The sequence below is a fragment of the Semicossyphus pulcher genome, unplaced genomic scaffold (genome assembly GCF_022749685.1).
Source record: "Semicossyphus pulcher isolate SPU_LCO1_2020_fin unplaced genomic scaffold, fSemPul1.0.p SCAF_27, whole genome shotgun sequence".
In the NCBI taxonomy this organism is placed as follows: Eukaryota; Metazoa; Chordata; class Actinopteri; order Labriformes; family Labridae; genus Semicossyphus; species Semicossyphus pulcher.
The window spans coordinates 2334219-2352564 of record NW_027211701.1 but is presented as its reverse complement, the minus strand read 5'-3'; the positions used below and the strand labels follow the sequence as shown (position 1 = coordinate 2352564).

The 18346-nt window shown below is 43.7% G+C and overlaps 1 protein-coding gene across 1 annotated transcript; it reads right to left on the bottom strand.

The window, feature by feature from the left end:
• Positions 1-572: 572 nt before the first annotated feature.
• LOC138604774 (protein NLRC3-like) lies at positions 573-17370 on the bottom strand. The gene is made up of 9 exons (XM_069676764.1): positions 17273-17370; positions 16990-17160; positions 16620-16698; positions 15815-16043; positions 13770-15552; positions 13150-13323; positions 12852-13025; positions 1272-1318; positions 573-1147 (listed from the first exon to the last, which is right to left on the bottom strand). Exons 1-9 carry the CDS (start codon positions 17359-17361, stop codon positions 573-575), a joined length of 3321 nt encoding a protein of 1106 aa, XP_069532865.1. The 5' UTR covers positions 17362-17370.
• Between the last annotated feature and the right edge of the window lie 976 nt (positions 17371-18346).

Below are 18346 nucleotides of genomic sequence, written 5' to 3'. Positions count from 1 at the left end.
CAAGCAGGAGAAAATTCTTCTGTACACTACCATAAAAATCCTCAGTCTGGTTACTGGTACTTTGATTATGGCATAAGGTCAAGTCTGGTTAATGGTCCTTAAATTATTAAACTACCTACTCACAGGCTTTACTACATTGCAATTCTTATAAAGCAAAATTTTCAAAGACAAGGACGGGAAAGATTTGCAATACATATTACCATACTACCTGCAAGTACATCCATAACCTACATAAAACATACAGATACAACACAGAGGACAACAAATTAGGCCTTAAAACTCACCAGAACCACCAGCAGCACAATTTTTCTCCTACAAAAACTTCCAAGTAATTTGCTGCAATTCTTAAATTCGAATTAAATCACAAAAAAAACAAAACCACATCTTGTAAATACACTTTTATGAATGCTGTAAATAGGGTAAAAAATGTGTAAATCTCTGGAGGTGTGGTGAGCTTTAATTTTAGTAGTTCACTTCCTCTTTGTGTCAGGATTGTTCAGTGGAAAACGTTTGTGACATTAAAAACACAATCAGCCAAATATGAACCAAAGTGAAGCCTCGTCCAGCAACATTTAGACCCCAGGACTGAAAGGAGACTCTCCCTCCTGCAGAGAACACAGACACACTGAGGAACCATTTACCCTGGACATCACTGTAAACCCAGGATAAAGAGGTTCAGTGAATGTGGTGTTGAAGGTGTGGAGGTGGATCAGTTTGTCAGAGGAGACTCTGTAGAAGGACAGAGTGCCAGCAGGACAGTCCACATACACTGCTACTCTGTGAGAGACAGAGGAGGAGGAGGGAGGGAGGGCTGTGCTTTTGTTATTGTGACAGACAGAGTAACCACCATCAGAGCAGCTCAGACTCCAGGACTGATCATTCCATCCAAACACAAAGTCAAGACTGCCTCCTTTCCTTCTGACTCCTCTGTAACTCACTGATATATAAACTTTTCCTCTCCACTCGACCTCCCAGTAACAGCGACCAGTCAGACCATTACTACACAGCAGCTGAGGCCAGTATTTAAATCTGTCTGGATGATCAGGATATGACTGATCCTCTCTCACATATGTCACCTTCCTGTTGTTGTCAGACAGTTTGAGCTCTCTGTTTGCCGTGTTTGAGTCCAGAGTGAGTTCACAGAAATCTGATGGAGAGAAAAAGACACAACACAGCAGCAGTTTATCATCAGACACACCTGAAGGGTTTATTCTTTGTTAACTGACAGTCTGCTGTTTGGTCATCATGAGTCAAACTGATTCCACACTTACACTCCTTCAGACCAGGCTTTAACCTCAGCTCTCCACCATGGACCACCCTGGAGGAAGAAACACAGTCAGAATGATTTTCTATCCAACATGAGTCCTAACTGCTGTTCAACATGAAGCAGTGTTCCTCAGTTTGTCACTGTGACAGAGAAACAGGCTGAAACTCATCTGTGTCAACTGTCTGCATCAGTCTGTCAATTTATCTGAAAGGAAAGACATGGTGAAGGAGAAGAAGAAGAAGACAATGTGATCAACACACATAAGATTAATGTTCACAGACAAGTTTAAACAGTTTTTATCGTGTAATTTATGCTTTAAATCAGAGTGTGATGTAGCAGCTGATCCGACCCGAACCGACAAGAGGGAGAGACAGCGTGGGTGAGAGAGAGATGATCCAGAGTGTGATCTACGAAAATTTTATCAGAGTTTATAATAATATGATGCTGGCATATGTCTATATGCTGTGTACTTTATATACTTCACTGCTAAACACAGAGAGGAGCGTCAGGGTTCGTGATCAAACAAAGTTTCACGTCAACACTTCAGTCCATACTCACCCGCTCCCTACCAGCAAACATTCTGACGTCTATTTGATGCCTCATCAGTGTTGGTCACGGAGGTTGATATGACATCTAGTAGAGGGGCTGATATGAAAGTTTTTTCTGACGTCGGTTTTATTACCGACGACCAACAATATTATTTTTTGCTGAATGGGTCAACCTGGATTTGATCACACGATGACTCCACTCAAGCCAAGCACTTAATCAACTGAGGTACCAAATACTATTTTGTGCGTCCATCAGGTATTAATGAACTACGTCAGCATCCAGAGGTTGATCTGCCCTCACAGTCAGAGCTGCACAGCCCAAGCAGCTGGACATGCACAGTCTTCTTTTTTCTTCTTCTGTGGAGAATGTTCAAAACTGCTCCTTTTACGATGTCTCTGAACCTTCTTGTTAACATCACACAGCCTACAATGCGCCGTGTTTTAGATTTTTGTACGAAAAGTAAAATTCGATGAAATTATGTCTTTGTGTAGACTGGATTTCACCAGCCGTTGCAACATGATTTTGAAGAAATGCTGCTACAATCATCACTTTCGTCACTGTTTCATAGATAAAATGAACTAATTAACAAAATTATAACACAAAAATGTCTTTCTGACACGTTGATGTCTTAGCCAGTTGAAAACAGGGTGAAATTAGATCTTAGCTGTTGGATTTCACTCTGTTTACAACCAAATTTCAATGTTGAAATCCCAGTTGGTGCTCACTGGGTTCATTTTAGCCCCTATATTGGCCATATACATGATAGCAAATTGTGTTTAGAATAATAACACTTTTCAATAACAAATTTCATGTGTAAACTCTACCATTCGCATTCATGAAGTTAAAGAGTAGTTAAATCGTAGGTTTTATTAAACAGTATTACACCAAGTTACATCATTGTCAAACAAGTTTTCCTCTAAATCAACATTCCCCTAAGATTATGTTTTCATGTCTACAAATATAGCCACGTTGTGACTCGACATCTGCTGGACTTGTTCGCAGTGACACAGGTTGAGGAAATGTTTGCTGGGTTCCCTCTTCCCTCCCTTAGTGCGCCTACTGCATCACAGTTTTTTGTATTATATGATGTTTTTTCAAGTCTTTTTAAAGTGAGTGAGGCTCCGTATTAATTTGCACATGGAGTGGGACATGAGCACTACCTGCACACAGCATTGCCTTGCGTTTGCTCGCCAGTGACCACACAAGAAGCACACATAATGTGACTGCACATAACAGGTGTAACAAAGCCCGCAGAGGAGACAACACAGAAAAGAAAACTTGATGAAACAGAAAATGAAGAGGAGTCAAAAGAAAAAGAAAAGACCAAAAGGTCAGATCGAGATTGGCTGATAATGATCCAACGAAGAAAATAATGTAGTTGCGCTGACTTTAGGATGTATGGCTGTGACAAGGTGAAGACAAAAAAATTGTGGCTAGTGAAAATGTTGAGTGGAAGGAAAACCACTAGCCACAGTAGCTGGTGAGCAAAAAAGTTAATGTCAAGCCTTTAGTCACAGTGTTGTACAATGGTTTGTCTATGATGCCTTTAGTGCTGTGTTCAGTGTGGTGATGGCTTTGGGGTAAAAACTGTTCATGAGTCTGTTGGTGCGTGCTTTGATTGATCTGCAGCTCTTCCTTGAGGGCAGGGGGTCAGACAGGTGATGGGCAGGGTGGGCAGGGTGAGGTGTAGATGTCATCCAGGGGTTTGTGATTTTCGGGGCTGTGTTGATGAGCTTCTTGTGACAGGTTGACCTTCTTGAGTGTTCTCAGGAAGTAGAGCCGCTTTTGTGCCTTTTTAACCAGAGAGTGTTTGTTGGTAGACCATGTGAGATCGTGTGAGATGTGGGTGCCCAGGAACCTGAACTGGAAACTCTCTCGACTGTCTCACCATTTATGTGCAGTGGTAGGTGGTCGTCCTGCTTCCTCCTGAAGTCAATAATCAGTTATTTTGGTGCAGAGTGTTAAGTATCCAGAGAGTATAGGAAGGGGCTCAGCACACAGCCTTGTGGGGTCCCTGTGCCCATCCTGACTGCCAGCAGCCGGTCTGTGAGGAAGTCCTTTATCCAAAATCAGATGTTGTTATTGAAGCAGACCAGCCTTCTGCCTGTGAGGCACTGCTGCTGCTGGTCGGATTGGTATTATTTTTTTGATTGGTGAGTTGACGTGCGCCTTGCATTGTACTAGTTTTTAAAGTGGCTCTTTAATAGTTGTCAACTGTTCTGTATTGCCAGACCTGAAAGCCGGAGAGCCTTAAGCAGGAGTCGGACTCCTTCGGTCATCCATGGCTTTTTGTTTCAAAAACTAGACAATTGAGTTTTTGATGGTGACATTGTCTACACAGCTTTTTATATAAAACAGAACAGTTCATGTGTCAGTCTCAATGTCCTCATCTTTAAATAGAGTCTCGTCTGTGCGGTTAAAGCAGTCCTGTAGCTGAGCTTCAGGAAGTAAGAGCCTTTGTGTTCCTCAATGAGCAACATTTCTCTCTTGATTTAAATGTACAGTAAAACAATCTCGGTAACAGTATCTTATGATTTAAAGAAAAGGTGTTTCACAGATAATATAGATAATAAAGTGTGACTTAATAAAGCCCTACATACATAAACTAAGAGAAACCAGAAGAACATGAATGTTGGATAATATAATCTTAAAACCAGATCCCAAAGTTTAAAAAACCTTTTTATTTCCATCGTCAAGAACGATCTTTCATGTCCAGAATAAATGTTTGCTTTCATAGTTTATTTCTCAAAGGCTGCATCTGAACACAGTAATTCATGATCATTTAAAGACAAACAAACAAAAAGTCGACCGGGCTGGTGGTTCCTATTTTTAAAAAAGGGGACCGGAGGGTGTGTCCCAATTATCGGGGTAACACTTCTCAGCCTCCCGGGTAAAATTTATTCCAGGGTGTTGGAAAGGAGACTCCGGCCGATCGTCGAACCTCAGATACAGGAGGAACAATGCAGATTCCGACCTGGCCATGGAACAGTGGACTAGCTCTTTACCCTGGCAGGGCTGCTTGGGGGGGCATGGGAGTTTGGTCATCCAGTCTACATGTGCTTTGTAGACTTAGAGAAGGCCTATGATCATGTCCTGTGGGGGGTATCAGGGCGTATGGGGTACCAGGGACTTTGGTACGAGCCATCGGGTCTCTGTATAACAAAAGTAAGAGCTGTGTCCGCATCCTCAGCACAAAGTCAAACACATTCCCTGTGCGCGTTGGCCTCCGCCAGGGTTGTCCCTTGTCATTGATTCTGTTTGTGATTTTCACGGACAGGATCTACAGGCGCAGCTGGGGGGAGGAGGGTTTTCAGTTTAAGGACCTAAAAATTTCCTCTCTGCTTTTTGCAGATGATGTTGTCCTGTTGGCTGCAAATAAGCACCTCGAAGTCTGAGGCCATGGTTCTCTGCCGGAAAACGGTGGATTGCTCCCTCTCTGCTTCAAGTGAAGGAGTTTAAGTATCTCGGGGTCTTGTTCACGAGTGAAGGTAAAATGGACTGTGAGATTGACAGGCGGATCGGTGCAGCATCAGTAGTAATGCGGGCGTTGTACCGGACCAGACCATCATTGTGAAGAGGGAGCTGAGCCTGAAGGCAAAGCTTTTGATTTACCAGTCAATCTACGTTCCAACCCTCATCTATGGTCCCGAGCTTTGGGTAGTGACCGAAAGAATGATTTTATCGCAGATACAAGCAGCCGAAAATGAGTTTCCTTCAGAGGGTGTCTGGGCTCAGCCTTTGAGATAGGGCAAGCAATGGCGATTTTAGGGGGTAGCCTAGGGTGGCTGCTTCCAACCCTGAAATCTCATTGGCCACCCCTGTGGCCAGTGGTGTCATTAGAGGCAAACATCCGGGGCTTTAGCCTATGATGTTTTTTAAAGTCTTGTAATTAACGGGTCTTACCTTTGCCGAAATTTCAACATCATGATGCAGATTTGTAAAAAGAAAAAATGAAGCTTTGTCAGGTCTGTCCTCAAGAGGAGACGAAACAACTTTTATGCTCGTTTGTTGAACGGAGGTCGGATTGATCACTTCTGATGCATTCGAGGGAGTAAGGAAATCTGAACGCTGAATGGCTTTTGCAAACTAATGTTGTTTCTGTCCGTTTTGGCTCTTGTTTGTGGTATTGTCATTATGTGTTTCCTAAACCTAACAGCTGTTTACAGACTGGGTGCTAAAACACACAAGAGTCCTAATTCTCCTTTGAAATTATTCCCTCATTGTTTAGAAATGGGTTAGCAAAATCACAAAAATATGCAATGATAAACATCAGTGTATATGATAGAAGAGTGCCATTAAAATGAGCCAGAAGCCAATAAATTTTCGCTTTTACAATTTTTTCTCTGGGGGAGCATGCCCCCAGACCCCCCTGGCTGTCTACTTTTCCCAGAACGAAGGTAAGGATGAATGAAGCCCTGAATAATCTGAACAATATCGTACAATATTATTTACTATTAATTTCAATCATACGTACTCTTCATTATAGTTTGTGTGAAAAGAAAATGCCAGCTGTGGTGAGATGGTGCTTTTTTTTACCTAACGTGTGTAAATTTTTGGTTTTGGTGTGCCCCCCCAAGATTTTCTGTGGCCATCTCCGGCAACCCCTATGAAAAAATTCTGGGGTCACCACTGAGGGTAAGGAGCTCGGAGATCCGGAGGGACCTCCAAGTAGAGCCGCTTCTCCTTCGCATTGAAAGGAGCCAGTTGGGGTGGGCATTTGGTTAGGATGTCTCCTGGGCGCCTCCCTTTGGAGGTTTTCCATGCACTTCCAACTGGGAGGAGACCCCGGGGCAGACCCAGAGCTCGCTGGAGGGATCATATATCCCGTCTGGGCTGGGAACGCCTCGGAAACCCCCAGGAGGAACTGGAAAACATTGTTGGGGAGAGGGACGTCTGGGTTAACTTGCTTAGCCTGCTGCCACAATGACCCAGCCCTGGATAAGCAGAAGATAATGGATGGATGGACTAAGACTAAGATTAAGGGCCCTATCGTCAACCCAGCGCAAATAGCCAAAGTGTGCAGCGCAAGTGTCATAGCTATCTTCCACTCGGCGCAGTCATCATTTTCATGCCCAGCACCCACGTTGTGATCTTGCGCCACCGCTAGCGCCCATGGGTGCGTTGGTTTCTTAAATGAGGTGTGGTCAGGCAAACAGGTGTTATCTTGAGGACGCAGAAAGCGACTGCGCCTTAGACCAACAAAAATCTGGTCTAAAGTCAAAAGTCTGTGGCACAATCTGTATTTGCTATTGAGAGGGCGCATTATGGACATACATCGGAGAGTTCACTACACGAGTCTCTGCTTGTCACTCAAACGTGGAAGCACAGCAGCGCTTTGACACTGGAAAAAGCAGTGTGTTTGCAAATACAGTGAAAAAACATAAGGGACAGACTGCAAGCTTTTGTTTCCCTCATCTCCTTAAATCATGATACTGCTTTTGGTTTGTTACTGATCTGCTGAGAAGTGCAGGACGACGTGGACAAGCCCACCGCTGCCTCCACACACACCTGCCTCACATCAGGGAGATTCCTGCTCCAGCCGCGCACAGGCCAAAAACTACTGAGACCGACACAAAGCTCTCCATTTTACCACCAGGAGGCCCCGGTGAGAACAGTGAGGAAACGCTACCTAACTTCTGAGGTGGCTGCAAATTTTATCGAGATTACAGAGCACTCCTGCTGAAATCTTACCTGCACCCTGTGATTTTATTGCTGACAATTTTAACAGGAAATTGAAATTAGCTCTGGACTCTGTGGCTCCACTTTTAACAAATACAATAAAAACAAAACCTTTACCCCCGTGGTGAAATGAGGAAATTCAAAAATCAAAAAGACAATGCAGGAGTGCGGAGAGAAGGTGGAGAAAAAATAAACTCACAGTCTATTATCAGATATTTCGTGAACATCTCAAATCGTACAATAAAACAGTCAAACAGTCAAAAATATCCTATTTCTCAAAACTCATCACAGACAACAAAAATAACCCCAAATTTCTTTTCTCCACCTTCGATCTTTTAACCAACACCAATTTTAAAAAATCCTCAGAGTCACCAACAGACGCCCTCTGCGAGGACTTTGCAGACCACTTCAGAAGTAAAATCGACGACATCAGATCCAGTCTTTTAGCACATCAGAATGTAACTTTTATCACACCTGGACAGTCGCTATTATCCGAGGAAACACTGGAGAGTTTTGTCCTGGTTGATGCAAGGACACTTGGTCGAGTTTTCTCCCAGGTAAACCCAACAACCTGCCTTTTAGATCCAATTCCCACATCACTTTTAAAGACATTTTATGGATTCTTCGAGGAACAGATTTTAAATATAGTGAATTGCTCTCTTCAGACGGGTGTCTTCCCCGCTGCCTTCAAAATGGCAGTGGTGAGGCCCCTTCTGAAGAAGAGCAATTTAGACCCGAGCAGTTTTAATAATTACCGACCTGTATCCAACTTACCGTTTTTAAGTAAGAAGAACTGTTTTTTAACCAAATAAATGAGTTTTTAAATAGAAACAATATTTTAGAGAAGCATCAATCTGGTTTTAGGATTAACCACACTACCGAGACAGCCCTTTTAAAGATTTTAAATGATATCAGGTGTAACGCAGATTCTCAAAGACTCACAGCCGTGGTGCTACTGGATCTAAGTGCTGCTTTTGATACAGTAGATCACCACATTTTATTAAACAGACTTAGAAACCTGGTGTGCCTCTCTGGTACTGTGTTTAACTGGTTTTATTCCTATCTCACAGACCGATGTTTCTTTGTAAGTATGGATACATGTTCCTCCAGAACACATGAAATCAAGTGTGGTGTGCCCCAAGGGTCAATTTTAGGTCCAATACTTTTTAATCTCTACATGCTTCCCCTTGGGGACGTCATCAGGAGGCAAGGCATCAGCTTCCACAGTTATGCTGATGATACACAGCTCTACATTGCTGTGTCTCCTGATGACACAGGGCCTATCGACACCCTTTTAAACTGTATTCTAGATATCAAGTCATGGATGGCAGAGAACTTCCTACAGCTCAACCAGGACAAAAGTTTTAGTTATTGGTCCTGAAGGCAAGAGAGAGAAACTTTTACCAAAACTACAAGATTTTAAACCCTAGCGATCTGTTAAGAACCTGGGCGTCATTTTTGACTCAGAGCTCAGTTTTATCCCTCACATCAAAAATCTAACAAAGATAGGTTTTTATCATCTTAAGAACATTGCCAGAGTCCGCCCGTTTCTCTCTCAGGCTAACACGGAGGTGCTGATGCATGCTTTTATCTCTTGTCGTTTAGACTGTTGTAATGCCCTGCTCTCTGGTCTTCCCAAAAAGACTATCTATAATTTACAATTACTCCAGAACTCAGCCGCACGTGTGCTGACGAGGACCAGAGGGCGGGAGCACATTACACCGGTTTTAGAATCGCTGCATTGGCTCCCCGTGTGTTTCAGGATCGATTTTAAGGTGCTTTTATTATATGTTTTTAAATGTCTTATGTCTTATTTATCTGACCTGCTTTTATCATATCAACCCTCGCGGATCCTGAGGTCCTCTGGCACCGGCCTTTTAATCATTCCAAAAGTTAGAACTAAAACCCACGGGGAGGCTGCATTTAGCCATTATGGGCCGTAGCTTTGGAATAGCCTGCCAGAGGGCATCAGGACTGCAGAGACTGTTGATGTTTTTAAAAGGAGGCTCAAGACCCACCTATTTAGTTTGGCCTTTAACTGACTTCTTTTGCCCTTTTAAGTCAGGCCTGTTTTTATCCTATCCTATTGTCTGTTAGCTTTTAGGTCCTTTTATTCTATTGTCGTTTAGCTTTTAGGTCCTTTTACTTTATTGTCTTTTAGCTGAGTTTTTTAGTTTTTAGCTCCAGTGCTTCCTCATGGGGGGCCTCCACACTGGGAGGTGTGTCTGGTCTGCCCGTCGGGGGGTCGTCCTGGAGACCCCTCGGGCCTGGAGGACTGGGGGGCTCTGCACCGTGTGCGGAGTCCACCCCGGTCTGTCCGGGTCGGGGGTCTCTGTGGTGGCGTCGCTCCCAGTGGCCGTGGGCTGTGATCCCTCTCAGTGTGGAGGGAGCTCCCCATAGGCGGCTCTTTTCCCTCTCATGGTTCCTCGGTGCCCTGCCATGTGATTACGTGGACATTTACTGTGGCGTGGGTGGGCGTGTGTGTGTGTGTGTGTGTGCGTGTGTGCGATGGATGCATGGGTCTGCGTGTGTGTTTGGGGGGAGGGGACGGGTTTTTATTACGTGTTGCATTTCTGTTGCATGTTTTTATTTTTTGTGAAGCACTTTGTGTTGCGTTTTTAATGTATGAAAAGTGCTATATAAATAAAGTTTGATTGATTGATTGATTGTTTATGCGCGCTCATTCAGACGCTGTAATGGTTTTAGTTATACACCTGCAATATTCATTCTGGTTGCCTGCAATATTTTGTTTACTAATTCTCCTGTCATTTCAGACCCGGTCATCCCCACATCTCAGCTCCCCTCACCCATAGTTCACTCACCCCGCCTCCTCTCCAGTTCCACCTCCTAACCACTCCCACCGCATCTAGACAAATCACTGCACCTGTAGTTTCACCTCACCTGCTCCACATTCCCTAATCACTCCCCACACTATTTAAAGGTCCCATATTATACTCCTTTTCAGCAAGTTCACATAGGTCTCAGAGGTCCCAGAACAGTCAATTTGAAGTCTGTTGCCTAAAAACCCAGTTTGTTCCTGGCCTTCAGCCAGCCTGTAACTCCCTCTACTGAGCTCTACTGAGAATAAGCTGTTTCTGTGTCTGTAGCTTTAAATGATAATGAGCTTTGCCTGTCCACGCCCCTCCCACTCCGATACCATGCGCTAATCCGGTTGCTATTGGCCGGCTCTGCCTTCAGTCAAAGAGGGACAGGCACCTTCCTTCAACACCGACTCTGGTTGGCTATTGTAGGCTGAGAATCAGTAATGGAAGCTCCTATTGGTTCGAATGAGAACTCTATAGAAAGCTAAGAAGCTCGCCTCCACTTTGATAGTGGAATGGAGCGGCACTTCAAAGGGAATATGAAGTTGTTATAGTAAATACATGGGGAAATGCGGCATTTCTGACAGCCGATTAGTAACAACGAACGGCGATCCATGGAAACTTATTGATGGAATAATGCTTTTGGACTAAATACTTTACTGGATTATATCATCTGGACCTTTAGCAATGTACCAGGAGTGAATTTATCAAAATAATAAGCATTAGTGGAATACAGCGAGCCTTCATCTGTGATTTACGTTCATTTTGTAAATGTTTGTTTATGTTCTGTTGCCGTTGATTGCACCCGCTGTGGTGATTTTATCTTTTAATGGTTAATATCAATTGAATCTTGAGCTTGATCGTAGCTTTCCAATGATGTGACACATGAGTGGCAACATAAAGTTATCATCGTAGCTGCAGGGCAAATGTTGTAGTAATCGCGATGACGGCCCGCCCGCGGGCCTTAGAGTGGTAACAGGTTTTAACGTAGTATAAGGAAACCATTTTACAAACAGTGACTTACGTTAGCTGCTATGCTAAAACCACATTCAACAGGCTTTCACGCTCGGTAGGCCTGTACAGTAAAGCAACATGACCTCAGACGAAGGAGGTAAAAATAGACTCCTGTGCTCGTTTGTGCAGCCAACAACAGAGCTACTGCCGCGCTTTGCCCGTACCTTCGCCATGTTTATTTTACCGGAGCAGCGTTTGCGAGAGGAAAAAAATAGCGCCCGTGAGGAAGTTCAGGGGGGCAGACCAAACATTTATCTTGGGCGGGGTCACCAACCTGGAGGAGGTGTTATTGCCCTTTATGACGTCATGTAGGGAAAAGCAGCAAAAGGGCTGTTTCAGCACACATTTTCTGAAAAGTGGAGCAAGTAAGAGAGGAGAGGATAGACTTTTCTCATTTTTTGCATAATATGGGACCTTTAACATGTGCTTCCCCACTCACCCTCTGCTAGATTGTCATAGTGTCTCCTACCTATACCTTCCAGCGTTTTTGTATCCTGCCTGATTACCTGTTTTTGATCCTGTTTTCGACCCTGCCTGTTTCCCGACTCTGCCTCAGCCTGATCCCTCATACTTGGTTTGCCTGCCTGGATATTTTCCTTGTAACTCTGTTGTTTCAGTAAAGAAACTTTTTTTTTTGAACTCCAGTCTCTGAGTCGTGCATTTGGGTTTGTTTTTGGTTCCGACTCGTGACAGATGCACGCATTCTATAACACAGCAGAAACAGACACACACTCACACACACGGAACTAAGAGGTAAATTACTTACCATACTCAAACATAACTCCCTGTTGCACCAACAATCGTGCCAACAGATATTAATACACTGTCCAGTCTCCATTGCACACGGACAGAATACAGCCATGTGATCCAGCAGCAACAATAACTAAATAAACATTTAAAGCCGACCTTTCTTTGATGGTCAGCACACAGAACTTTAATAAACATAAGTTCCTGTCTGTCTGGAGACTTAAGTCATTAATGCTGTGCCTCGTGCGTAAATGTACACAGCATGACTCTTTTCAATTTCGTTTCTGTTGTGTGGTGGGATCGCTTCAGTGGCTTTAACATCAATCCGTGATTCGACATGTATCGTACAGGGAACTGTGTGTGTTCTGCATGTTCAAGGACACAATGGAAAGAAATAAGTTGAATATGCCGGTCGGGGTCTGGTTTATATAAGAAGAATGACTGAAATCTGCCGTGTAAATAGCAACCCGCCTGCCTGCAGACACACCGGGCTCTTAAAGGGAATGAGAGCTGACATTCTGATTGGTTTGGTTCATGTAATGCCGAAAACACGCTTATGAATAATCCAGGGACTTAAGCCAACATCGTTGCACCTTGTGCCTCGGTTTACCCCCAGATTGTGCGCCGTCTAACTAGCAAAAGTATATCAGACACGCACAACACTGACAAGAAGGATATACATATACATATATATACATATATATATGTATATTTTTTTATTTTTTTATTTTTTTTTAATTTTTTATAAGAGGCATGCAGTGTCTGAACTCTACCTGAGCGTATCAAGTCTCCAGTGTGGATCCTCCACTCCAACAGACAGCAGCTTCACTCCTTGTTCTCCTGAATGATTGTAGTTCAGGTCAAGCTCTCTCAGATGGGAGGGGTTGGAGCTCAGGGCTGAGGCCAGAGACACACAGCCTTCCTCTGTGATCAGACAGCCTGACAGACTGGAAATAAAATCATGTCATTAAAAAAACATCTTTCTGATTTTGGACCATTTTTAAACATATAATCTGAAGAGGGATTGAAAGAAAAATATATCGACTGTCGATCGCTCAGCCTCATACTGACCTGAGAGTTTCCAGTGTACAATGTTCACTCTGCAGTCCAGCAGACAGCAGCTTCACTCCTGAATCCTGCAGGTCGTTGTTACTCAGGTCCAGCTCTCTCAGACTAGAGGACTGGGCGCTAAGGACTGAGGACAGAGCTTCACAGCTTCTCTCTGACAGATTACAGCCACTCAGCCTGAAGAAGAATTAGTGATTAATGACTGAATTCAGCAACTTTACTGACATATTTTAATTGATGACCTAAATAATAGTGGAACCATGAGGAGCTTTCCGTTTCCATGTCACTAACAATTACTTAAGGAAACTGTCTCAAACAGAGTGAAACTTTACAATCAGCCTCATACAGACCTGAGATTTTCCAGTGTACAACGTTCACTCTGCAGTCCAGCAGACAGCAGCTTCACTACTGAATCCTGCAGGTTGTTGTTACTCAGGTCCAGCTCTCTCAGACTAGAGGACTGGGAGCTAAGGACTGAGGACAGAGCTGCACAGCTTCTCTCTGACAGATTACAGCCTCTCAGCCTGAAGAAGAATCAACAGAGAGCAATCACAAACAATGTTTAGTTTTTTTCTGAATAAAGAAAAGCTTCTTCAAACTTGTATAGTTAGGCGTGTACCTACAGAGATTTCTTGGAGGCCTTGACCACTGGCAGCAGCCTCAGAAGAGCCTCCTCTGAAGCAGAATATTTCTTCAGGTCAAACACGTCCAGATCTTTTTCTGATGACAGTAAGATGAAGACCAGAGCTGACCACTGAGCAGGAGACAGTTTATCTGTGGAGAGACTTTCTGATCTCAGGGACTGTTGGATCTGCTCCACTAGAGAACGAGCATTCAGTTCATTCAGACAGTAGAACAGATTGATGCTTTTCTCTGGAGAGAGACTCTCACTGATCTTTGTTTTGATGTACTGGACTGTTGTTTGATTGGTCTGTGAGGTACTTCCTGTCTGTGTCAGCAGACCTCTCATGAGAGTCTGATTGGTCTGCAGTGAAAGACCCAGGAGGAAGCGGAGGAACAAGTCCAGGTGTCCATTTGGACTCTGTAAGGCCTTATCCACAGCACTCTGGTAGAAGTGTGTCTTTGCAGATACATGATGAATTGTTTGTTCTTCTGACATCAGGTTGACACCAGAGTTGATGAATGTCAGATGGACATGAAGAGCAGCCAGAAACTCCTGAACACTCAGATGGACGAAGCAGAACACCTTGTCCTGGTACAGTCCTCTCTCCTCTTTAAAGACCTGTGTGAACACTCCTGAGTACACTGAGGCTGCTCTGATATCGATGCCACACTCTGTCAGGTCTGACTCATAGAAGATCAGGTTTCCTTTCTGCAGCTGCTCAAAAGCCAGTTTTCCCAGATACTCAATCATCTTCCTGCTCTCTGGACTCCAGTGTTGATCTGTCTCAGCTCCTCCATCATACTTGATGTTCTTCAGTTTGGACTGAACCACCAGGAAGTGGATGTACATCTCAGTGAGGGTCTTGGGCAGCTCTCCTCGCCCTCTGGTCTTCAACACATCCTCCAGAACTGTCGCAGTGATCCAGCTGAAGACTGGGATGTGGCACATGATGTGGAGGCTTTGTGATGTCTTGATTAGTGAGATGATTCTGCTGGCCTGCTTCTTATCTTTGAATCTCTTCCTGAAGTATTCCTCCTTCTGTGGGTCAGTGAACCCTCTGACCTCTGTCACCACGTCAACGCACTCAGGAGGGATCTGATTGGCTGCTGCAGGTCGTGTGGTTATCCAGAGGCGAGCAGAGGGAAGCAGGTTCTTTCTGATGAGGTTTGTCAGCAGCACATCCACTGAGCTGGACTCTGTAACATCAGTCAGGATCTCATTGTTGTGGAAGTCCAGAGGAAGTCGACACTCATCCAGACCGTCAAAGATGAACACAACCTGGAACTCTTCAAACCTGCAGATTCCTGCTTCTTTGGTTTCAGTGAAGAAGTGATGAACAAGTTCCACCAAGCTGAACTTCTTCTCTTTCAGCACATTCAGCTCTCTGAAGGTGAATGGAAATGTGAACTGTATGTCCTGGTTGGCTTTGTCTTCAGCCCAGTCCAGAGTGAACTTCTGTGTTAAGACAGTTTTCCCAATGCCAGCCACTCCCTTTGTCATCACTGTTCTGATTGGTCCATCTCTTCCAGGTGAGGCTTTAAAGATGTCTTCTTGTCTGATGGTTGTTTCTGGTCTGTGTGGTTTCCTGGATGCTGATTCAATCTGTCTGACCTCATGTTCATCATTGACCTCTCCAGTCCCTCCCTCTGTGATGTAGAGCTCTGTGTAGATCTGATTCAGAAGGGTTGGGTTTCCTGCTTTAGCGATCCCCTCAAACACACACTGGAACTTCTCCTTCAGGTTAGACTTGAGCTCACGCTGACAAACTGCAGCAAAAGTTCCTGAAAGAACAAACAAGAAATGTGATCAATAGGTTTAAGCTATAATCAATCTGATGATTTTAAACTTAAACACATCAGGGTGGTGTTTATTTCCCTCCTCTCTGAAATCTCTTCAGCACATCAGGTGTGAACAGTTTCTCACAGTTCATAGATCTGATAAAATGTGTGCATCATATTAACAGCAGAGTTTTAAATGTGACCCTCTCCCATGTTGCCTCCATTTCCTCTTTCCATCATGTTAAATGTGTTAAAATCCTCTTACTGCTCTGCAGACAGTCAGCCAGCTCCTCCTGCTTCATTCTCCTCAGGAAGTGCAGTGTGATCTTCACAAATGCCTCTCTGCTGCTCCTCCTCTGCTCTTCCTCCTCACTGTCCAACACCTCCTCATCCTCCCTCTGACTCTCTAAGCATTCTGGGTAATCTGGACTCAGACCCCTCTTGATCTCCTTCAGCTCGTTCTTCACGAAACTGACAATGTTCTCCTCCAGCAGCTGGAACAGAACAAGAAGTGAACTTTGACTTGTAGAAGTCAACATCAGATCATCAGTGACAGACAGAAAGCCTGCTGGTCTGCAGAGTGCAGCATGGAGACTGGATCACAATGGTAGTTCAGTATTTAGTCTGTGGATGGTCCTGTCTCCTAGAAATGAAGTTGATATAAAATGAGATTCATGTTGGAGAAATATCCTGGTCTGGTTTCACACAGAAAAGATCTGCAGTGACTTTGGACACGATGTGTTTATTAGAATGAAGCTGAAACCACAAACTGTCATTAACATGAACCAAAGTGTTTCTGTTGTTTCAAACACAAACTGGACTCAGTCTGTGAACTCTGCTCTCTGCTGCCAAAGTCTGTGTGAGACCACCATCCACCACGACCTCTGACCTCTGACTCTGTGCTGCTCAGCAATGTAACGCTTCATTCAGTCAATAAAACACTGACTGTGAACATCATTCAGACAGAGATGATGTTTGCAGTGTAATCAGGAAACAATTCAGTAACATAAAAATGTCATTTGAAGTCAACTTTGATTCTCAGTAGTAGCTGTGTTTGTTCATTTACACACCATAAATATGGAGTCCAGCTGTGTTTGATGCTGCTGGGCAGACTGAGCAATGGGAACCTCTGATCTCTGCTGCTGAACTCTGTGGAACAAATATAATATAATATACTGTATATAATATAAAGACACAGTGTTACATGTGATAGATTCTATCAAGTGGATCCTGTTAGATCCTCCTACAAACACAGGACACACATGAAGGTACATGCTCAGTACAGTTATTGATGTGTAAAATAGTTTCCTGCTGTTGGATCCTGATAGAAACACAAACACTGATAAATGTTCAGGTTCAGACATAAAACACTGCTGACATGTTGGATTTTAAAGGTTTTAATACAGAACAACAGAAACATGTTCTGTTTTAAATTCTTACCTTTGACAATCAGAGTTATTTACATCTTTGAAAACAATAATTTGATCCTTAGACCGGTCACTCTTGAAGGACACACAGCTGGGCTCAGGTCCAGGTGCAGGTCCAGGTCCAGGTCCAGGTCCAGGTCCAGGTCCAGGTCCAGCAGAGTCCGGTCTGAGCTGCTGCTCTGGCCTTCAACACAACACACACAGAGCTGTGAGTGTGAATAATGATGGTGGAGTGATTTGAGTGCTGAGCTCTGACATGGAGAAGAGTCATGGACAGTTAGAGATCCTCATCTCACCTCTGAGCTTTGGTCTGGCTGTCATGTTCCCCACACAGAGTGGTTTTAGAGGGAGGGGCTCCCTCCTCTCTGTCCTCACACTGACTCATAGCAGAGCCCCCACCTTCACACAAACACAACAACATGCTCATTCATTACAACCAGCTTTACATCACAGAGACACACATTGCTCTCTACCACAGTGTCATTCCTGATTCTACCACCAGATGGCACCAAAGGAAGAAATGATTCAAAGATTTCCACTGTGGATAAATGGAGAAGAATATATTCCTTTTTATACAGCTGTACTTTTTGTCCACTAGAGAGCTCATATGGATTCATTTATAGTTCACTTCTGTTCAAAGTGAGGACATGCAAAATCTTCCAGTTTAACATGTGGCAGGAGAAAGAAAATACTCACCAGGTGACTTCAGATCCACGTTCTACCTTCACCTGTAGAGGAAACACAAAGAGAGAAACTGCTGCTGATCATTTTTCATAAGTTCTTCTTCAACAATCTGAGGACGCTGTCACACTCCAATAACTTCACAGTCAAAGTCTAGAAACATGAACATGACATTAAATCAGTGTAACCTACAACCAGAGTCCAGGACAGTCCAGTCAGGACATGAATGAATAAACTCAGAGGGACACAGGATAATATCTGATTTCTCTGCAGTTCATACTTAATTACATCTTTCTCTTGTCTCATTTGTTCTAAAAGAAACAAAAAACATCTGGAGATTTTATATAAAAAAGAAACACGGTCATAAAAACAAACTAGATAGATAGATACTTTGTTAATCCTTTACAGGGAATTACACTGTCACAGCAGCTGAAATCACAGTCAAGACACAGAACTACATTGCATAAATGTATTTACAAATGTGTAATATAAGCTTATGCTACTAAAGTTAGTACAGTTGTTGTTTTATATAGTTTAAACAGTCTGACGCCACTAACAGAAAGGACTTCCTGTATCGTTCAGTCCTGCATCTCGGTGGAATCAGCCTGTGACTGAACGTGCTCTGCTGAATCAGCTCCAGAACATGAAGTGGCCATGTGGGATTACTCAGGATGGACTTCAGCTTTGAG